Source organism: Pterocles gutturalis, unplaced genomic scaffold (genome assembly GCF_000699245.1).
Source record: "Pterocles gutturalis isolate BGI_N339 unplaced genomic scaffold, ASM69924v1 scaffold36144, whole genome shotgun sequence".
Classification (NCBI taxonomy): domain Eukaryota; kingdom Metazoa; phylum Chordata; class Aves; order Pterocliformes; family Pteroclidae; genus Pterocles; species Pterocles gutturalis.
Window position 1 is genome coordinate 35,669 of NW_010137060.1, and position 8,777 is coordinate 44,445.

Sequence of the window (8,777 nt, forward strand, 5' to 3'; positions counted from 1 at the left end):
GTTGTGTGCCACAAATTCTTGGGATTGAGAACTGGTGTAAATGCTGCAGCCATTGAAGACAAATGTGAACACACAATTTTGAAACTATAACCATTTCCAGCCTATTGAACACTCCTTCTTTGCAATATACCAGTCAATAACGAATAATTAACTTCAGGCTTTAGCAAGTACCATGCAATGTATCTTCACAATGGTTCGGTAGGACAAAACAGCATAATTATATCCACTCTCCAGGAAAGGAACAATGGCATGAGTGTTAGAAAATAAAAACATGAAAAGAAGAAAGTACCAATAAGAGCTGTATTAATATTCATCTTTTCAGGACATTAAACACTATATGACATTTTATTGTGAAAAACCACAGGCCACTGACTTTAGTTAACAGTGTGAAAAATCAGAGGTTTTTTACCCCAGTCTGATGTTGATTATCTAGAACTTGAAAATAATAATGAAAATTAAATGGAAATAGCTGCCTGTTTGTGAAAAATGCAATAGCTACAAGCCCTTGGTTCAGTCACAATATGCCTTCTAAGTTTTGAAGCTAAACATAAGATCATAAAACTTCATTTATTTCTAGGGACTATCAAGAGAGATGCTATAGCAGAAAGTCATGAGCCTGTGACTGAAAACATGATCCAAGGTGTATACATCTCTTCATACATGTGCATACACCTAGACTCAAAGCACAAGCAGGTGGAATCAGACCTGTTCACACAATATTTTTTTAAAAGAGAAATAGCAAGTGTAACAAGTAATTTATGTTGTTACTGTTTCTGATAGCTTGTATTTACTCTTTCAATTTCCTTTAAGCACAGGAAATTGTAACTGTAAAATCTGTATTTTCACAAATTCAACTAGTAATTTATCGGCAGGCTACTGCAAAATTTATTACCTCTCTTCAAATCCTTTCTTGAAATCTTTGTAAGGGAATGCATTTTGGATTTTTTTTTTTTTAACAAAATACATATCTCCTCTTAAATCAGATCCCATTTTAGGAGCTAGATTTACAGAGGCTTAGGTACCCATTTGAATCATACCTTCAAATTCCTTTCCCCTTCCCAAGAAATCCCAAAAAATTAGATTTTCCATGCTCTCAAAGAGACAGCACAAGTATATTACATTTTCCTCACTCATAATACTCAAAAAATATCAGCAAGGGTTAGGTTAATGACTAATGCATAAATAATACCACCCATTGCACTGAACAGCATTTTCTCACAACTTCCTTGAATATATTCTTCTGTCTTCATTCATCTCCAGTTTCCCCTTTTATTCTTAGACTGTAAATTTGCAAAGGCAAGCTCACCTCACATAGAGCTGTCCAATTAATATTTCTTTTCATTAACCAACAAAAAAGGCTAACCTTGCCTTTCAGATAGTACTGTTTGTGGTCACTTGCTTGGTGAATTAATTTAGTAATATAGTAGGTGTATTTCATAAAGGACATCAGTCTCCCAGTGACTTAGCGGTAAAGTAAGATTTGTCTAGTCCTGATCTATAAAAATCCTCTTTGTGGCTTGTCTTTTTTCCCCATGCTTCAAGAGAATGACCCACAAAATGAAGAGAATAATAAGCAAAGAGAGGAAAAAAAAAAACACCCAACTTTTAAAGCCAGTACTGTGCCTTTTGCCCAATTATCCGCTTTAAGAAGCAGCTATTCAAATATATAGCTCAATGTACACATTAACTACCTCCTCATATTCACATATTTAGATATTTTTCATTTGTTGAATTACCTTGTCTGCATCCACTTTTCCTCTGATAAATTCTTTCTTCCAAAATTCCAGTGCTTGTTCCAGAGTCAAGCCAATGCCTTTTAAGAACAGTCCATATTGCATACGGCCTCCATGACGGAGATGATGGTTATCACGTAGGGCTTTGTGCAACTGGCGCATGCAAAGAGGGAATGATTTCACAGAAAGCTGTCAAGAAAAAAAAATATTGTGTTTAAGGCATACTGATCATTTAATTTGTAGAATATATGCTTACTGCAATTATTAATTAGCTCCACTTGAAAATGCCAATGGCTGGAAGAAAAGATACTCATGTGCAGAGTGCCTTGGGACTGATGATAACACAAGTGTGTCCGTCAGCCATCAAATCCAATAGTTGTCTCAAGAACAAAATCCAAAGGACCTGACATATTACAGGTGGTAGTATCAGACTATCTTCAGGTACAAAGTAACATCGGTTTAATTGCTGTCAGGAAAAACATATCCACAGTACCATTATAATGCTTCATGCTGCTTCTTTATTTTAGCATCAGGAATGGCAAGGTGACCTTTGTTAAAGAGTTTGTGGGGGTTGGGGGAGGGGGTGGGTTTTTTCAAACATCTTTGAAAAACTACAAGCAGGAGTAAAATGCACTGCAAGTGATCTGCAGGTTTTTTCCCTGAAGAATACTATTTCTTATAAAGCAAAATCTCAGAGATAAAAAATGTAACATTCACGTTTACTTGGGCTTTGCATTTTTATTTTTAACATCTGAGTCATGCCATAGAATTCACTAACAAAGGAACAATGTCACGGCTAAGACGGACACCTGAAAACACAAACGATTCTTACAGTTCACATAAAGGAGTTGTAGTGTGTTTTGAATTCTCTCTGTATCATTGATGTGGGTTTACAATCCATGTTATTTACTTCCTTGTTTTGAAAAACCCTTCTGCAAGTCAAAAGTCCAAAAAAGAACAATGAAAAGACTAATACTGCAACTCAATAATCATAAACTAAACATCACGGGTTGCAAAATCATTAAGAAAATTTTGTTAAACTCTGTTTATAATTATGTTAGGTATTTGTGAAAGTACACAAAATTAAGCAGCAAATTAAGCAATTCAGTCTAAACCCTGATTAGATGCATTTTCAGTTAATTCTGCTCCATTTTAAACTTTATCACAATTACATTCAAGTAGTTCTCAAGAGATACAAAGCAAATATGAATCAAAAAAAGAAAAAGGCCGTATATGCTGTCTTTACATAGAGTACTTGAATTTTAAAAGCTACGAATCAACATACAACGTAACCCTATAAACACAGGGGACTTACACCATCGATCTGTTCCAGATTAATTTTTCCAGTATTCTTTTGGACACTGTAATCTGGGCCAACATAAGAATGGCTGAAAAACAGAGCAAACAGCACAGCATCATGTCAAACTGTACAAAAAAAATTTAAGTTTACAAATTTTTAAAGATATTATTTTACTAATTAAGGGCTGCAAATATATCAGCCAAACCCAAGAAAAAACAGTATTTTACAGTTATGTAAGTAACTAAGATTTATAAAACCAACACTAGAGTCAACATGGTAAACAGAAACCCTTCCTCCCTTTATCTGAAAGGAGTGGTGAGGGGTCAGTCAGAACTCAGATCACAGGATCACACTCTGGCGACGCTGAGACAGACCTCTGAAGATCACCTTGTTCAAAACCCTGCTCAAAACAGGGTTAACTACAGCAGGTTGCTTAGCTTCCCATCAAGCTGGGTTTGGAGCATCTCCAAGGACAGAGACTCCATAACTTTCAGAGCAACCTGTTACAGTGTTTGACCACCCTGGCAGTAAAAAAGTGTTTTCTTATGTTTAAGCGGAACTTCCTGTCTATCAGTTTGTACCCATTGCCTCTGGCCTGTCACTGAATACACTGATAAGATTCACACACACACTAATTGCCAGCTATTAGGTTAATCAAGCATTCACAAAACCGTGCTGACGACTCATGATCACCTTTTTGTCCCTCATATGTCTGGAACCAAGATGAGGCTGACCAGCCTATCCTTCCATGGATCCTCCTCCTTACTCTTTGTGATTGCAGGGTTCACTTTGCTTTCTTCTAGTAATCAAGAACCTCTCCTATTTTGCTATTTGTGTAGCATGTAAAAAAACCAACCAAACAAAAAAATTGATGTATCACTATGAACATCTACCATGGGGGAAAAGTAAAAACTCAAAAACTACTTAACTGTGCCAATAAAAAGATGGGAAGGCTTTTACTGCAGTCCTGACATACCAACACATGTTAACTCCCGACAGCAGCTGTCTAGCCAAAACAGCACAGGGCTTTGCTCCTGCTGCCTCAGCTTCCATCCATACAACAGTGAAGCTACTTCTGATACCTGAACTAAGTTCAGGGAACCCTACCCTACAGCAGAGACAGCCACGTAGACATTGTCACCGAAGTAATTTCAATCAACTACAAGCATGTAGTGCCCAGGTTTTAATTTTAAATCTATGGACTTCTTGAATGAGGATATACGCAGGACTGCAGAACAGGCCAAGAGAAATGTAACAGCAGAACCCAACCAAACTCAAGAGCTGACAGTACAGGAGGAAATAAAGCAAATAGGGGATTTGCATACAGCACGCTGGTCCAAAAATCAGGTTGCAAAGTCTAGGTAAGAATAAATTTCTTCGCGCAAGAAGGGTTTTGCAACTAACTTACAAAGATCATTTCTTAAATCTTTCGAAGGCGTATATAGGTTAACTCCAGAAAAAAGGAATTTAGCTAAATGATATAGTAGGTGGTAGAGATTATTTTGTGATATTTCAATACTGTAAAGCATGAAAAGCATATAGCTAAGAGGTGATTTTACTATACTACAAATAGTTTGTCTAATTGAACATTCATTCATTCCTTAGTCTTATTTCTGGCACGCACTGGAGCACTAGAAAGGCTTACTGTAGTTAATAGATTTTTTTTTCAATTAGAAAACAATGGATAAATAATTAAAAGAATTTGAGCTATATATGTCTATTACTACTGATTCTAGTAAAAAAGTACTCAAATTTCCTTGTAGAACTAGATCTGCATCACTTTACTTAGGCAAGCTACAAACAAAACAAAAATCACAGTCCCAAAAATATTACAGTTGAAGCATAGAACAACAGAAAACAGCTGTTGCTTAAGCAACTTTTTTTTTTTTTTTTTTTGTAAAACAACATATTAGGAAAATGACTGTTCAGTCAGTTATCACATCCCAGGATGAGAGCTCGCAACTTCTTAAGCTGCTCTACCATACTCACTTTTGATCATCTGCTTGGTATCGTATAGTATTTATTAGAATCTTACCAATACTGAAAAAAATTGCTAAGCTAAAGAAAATCACTTCTTCCTGGCATCCGTAGACAGGACTGGCCTGGGAAGAGGAAGTCCAAAGAGAAGTCACAAAAGTTTTCCTATACAATAACTAAACAAAATAGAACTTCAGAAGTTACTACTAAAAAGAGGAAAAACTCCCTGCATCTTGCTGACCATCACATCTGGACTTGGCAGAAAACTTAACTGCAAGGATAGAAAATTCAATGCCAAGGCAAGGCGGGGATGGGTGCAGAAAAAGAAATTTTGCTTCTCGGACTCTTAAAAGGTCAAATATTCTCATCACGGTAAGCAAACGAAAACATGTTCATAAATGTTTCCTTATTTTTACATTAAAAAGTAGCATATGACCTTTGCAGGGTCAAAATGTCTTGATATCTGACACCAGGCACCAAAGAGCTGAACCTTACAATTTACCTTCCAAGGTGGTGGTCTGAAAAACACTATGCTTTACCCATCCATGCCTCATGCATTTAGACATCAAGTTTCCATTTCTATTAAATTGCTAAAGTTTTAGCAATTTAAATCTCCATGTAGCCTACTGTGAGCATGTGAAATCCCTAAGCACAATCTTGCACCAAATATTTTAACATTTTACCTTAAAAAGTTCTCTTTTTTTGGCCTACCGCAATTAATATTAGAAAGCACCAATGAAACAGAATAGGACAAAAAGAGGACTGAAGTCACAGATAAAATACATATTTAGTCCAGAACAGTCCAGTTACGAAACACATTATATCCTTTTTTGACAAAACTGAGCATGGATTAAAATATCTATGCAGACATAACCCACAGTAAAATGACCTTTTTGGAGGATTAGCTAATTTAAAAGTCATAAGAAGATATGAATAGCTGCCAAAAACGTGTGGGGCATTAACAAACAAACAGTGCTCTGAAACCTTCAGTTGTATGCTCCTTTCACTTGTTTCCATCTAAGCTTTTGCCCTTCTCATAAAGCTCTATTAACATACGCCAAAAATAAAATTCTGCTGTAAGAATTCACATAATGAAGGTAGAGGAAAGCCTACAACTAATAATCTCCTTTCTTATGAGCAAGATGAAGCAAAAAGAAACCAGAGATTCACACAAAAAAAACAAAAGAGACCTTATTTGGTCATCTGTGTGTTCACTGCCAGAGCAGTGTTTGCAAGTTGTAAGGTTTGATGTATCCCAAAAAAGGCAACTCAGAAGCATTTGTGTATGACAAAATGTACTGGGAACAGCCCTGCCATTTTACTAAAAGCAGAATGGAAGTAACTTACCTGTCATTAAACATACATAATCAAGTTAACATAAGAATGTGCAAAAAATACCTGTTTGCTAAGTGTAGGATACAGGATCCTCGTTGAAGCAGCTGATGTTAAACTAGCTTTTTTTGCAACCTTTCCTTTTCCCATATTAAAAAAAAAAGCACAGAAAGGATTGTGATTGCTGTGATAGTGAAGGCTGTTCCACTTACATAGATGCATAGTACATATCAAAAGAAATTTCAAATTCCTCAGTAATTCCTCCTAGAGAGCACAATTTATAAAAAGCTAACCTAATTGCTCTTTAGCTTCAAATGGAGAAAGGTATGCCACTGAGGGGTATTTTTTAAAATCCCAGTAAGATGTATGGTAATAAAAAACATGGAAGGTTATTGGCATTCAGAAGTATCCCCTAACCAGCTATGTAACAGCTACACTGCAATATTTATTTCATTCACTGCTCTTGAGTGAAGTTCAATTATATGTAAATAAGGAGAGATATGATGAAAGCTGTTTTTCCTATTCTGATTTACACTAAAAGCAATAAAACATGAAACTGTTGCTATGTAATAAAAATTACTATAATTTTTTAAAAACCAAAATAAAATGTCAGATTTTGGGTACAGATACCTCACGCAATAGAGCACCATAAGTAATACAGAGCATGCTAACTAGACCTGCATCCTAATTCTGGTGCAGCACTGTCACTGCTCCCATTTCCAATTCATCCAACACCATTTCAGTGACCATAATGCAAAGCTGCATGTGTTCAAAAACAGAGCTTTCATTACTGACATTTGATATTTAAGTAAATTTCTACCCTTTGAGATATTAAAAATTCAACTGAATAAATACCCGAGCAACCCAATCTAACTGCATCTGCACTGAGCAGGGGCTAGACTAAATGATCGCCAGAGCTTCAGGCCAAGCTAAGTTATTCAGTGATCCTAAGCCAACGCATCTCCCTCTAATTCTATAGTCTTTGTCCTCCTGCATACTACCACAGTAAGAAAACCCTCCAAGACTATAAACAAGTGGCCAAAAGCAATCACATGCATAGGAAAGAGACCCAATCTGTGCTTAACCCCAAGAACATCAGCAAAGTGTTTTCTCTTACTCTTCATCCCCAAACACATTCAAATGAAGTACAACTATCTATATACTGTGTGCTACTAAGAGAGGCGGACTATTTCAGCTGCGTTGTAGAGCGCTCTTAATCGTTGACATTTTCAGCTCTCTCCGTAGGTTCATTAAAAGAAGAAAATAGGACTCCATCCATCACTGACAGTGAGAGAGAAAACTTCCAAAATGATCACAGAGCATAAAATATTCACAACAGGAAGGCACATACTCTAAGCAGCATAATTCAGACCCTGTTTTGTTCATAAAGAAGCCTAACAACTTTGCACTTACTGTTAAAGTTTCCATAAGAGCTACAAATATTTTCTTGTTACTTAGAGGAAACACTAGCTCTGTAAATTATGCTTCATGTCATTTATAAAGTTTTTGTGAAGTTGAAAGGATACTTTCAGGTTGGGTTGTTTTTTTTTTGCACTCAAAGCAAATCACACAGATGAGGTGTCTGAAAATCACTGTAGCTAAAACATTCTACTAATACAATTATTTTAATCTATATGAAAGAATACACTCATGCTTTCAGTTTATGCTACCTGAGGTGATTAAGCAGAGGTTGGAGCCTCTCGTCAGACTGTATGGAAGGCAGCGATCGTGCTGTCAGCTAGAAGAAAATAGAAGTTCAATTAAAAAATAATTATCTTCAAAAAATTCATAGCACAAAAGAGGAATGATATAACTTTTATACAACACTGGATAAGACATACTTTCTCCTATTACAAACAACTAAGCACAGCCTTCCAGAATCTGAAGATAGCAGAAATATTTACAAGTTAACAAAGGCAAATGGTGCACAACAATTTTTCAAAAATTACAATGTTCTTTGAATTAATTATCAAGACACCACTGAAAGTAGTATATATTTTTTTACAAACATGTTTGAACTAGAAGAACCTAGACAGCCTAATGCAAATATAGTCCATTAAGCCATATTATATACAATTCACATTTGTATAGAAACATTTATATAATATTTAGCACTATATGACTTTTATATAAAAATGCCTAGGTGTCTTTTTCTGGAAAAATAAACCTAGTAGTCTATAAATCAACAAGCACAGGTCATGCTACTGTAGAATACTAGTTAACTGGTGTATTAAATAATTGGAAAAATGTACGTACTAAATTTGCTTAATATCAGTATATGGGCATCTACTGTCACCTATAAAAGTTAGAAGCATAGCAGTTCTGATACTGCTGACATACATCTAATACAAAATATTCAATATGCATTTAATTAATCTATTGCTGCCAAGTTATGCTGTATTTTGAAAACTACCTTCGTACAAATCTAAAATTTC

The 8,777-nt window shown here is 35.6% G+C and overlaps 1 protein-coding gene across 1 annotated transcript in view; it reads right to left on the bottom strand.

Moving 5' to 3' along the window:
- The window catches only part of LOC104468404 (DNA primase large subunit-like), a gene marked incomplete at both ends in the record, with an annotated part of 28,836 nt that extends 20,756 nt beyond the window's left edge, over positions 1-8,080 (bottom strand). Inside the window, 3 exons of the mRNA XM_010082517.1 lie at positions 1,737-1,922; positions 3,049-3,121; positions 8,013-8,080. Coding sequence (XP_010080819.1) covers positions 1,737-1,922; positions 3,049-3,121; positions 8,013-8,080 — 327 coding nt within the window. The remainder of the gene's footprint in view (positions 1-1,736; positions 1,923-3,048; positions 3,122-8,012) is intronic.
- Between the last annotated feature and the right edge of the window lie 697 nt (positions 8,081-8,777).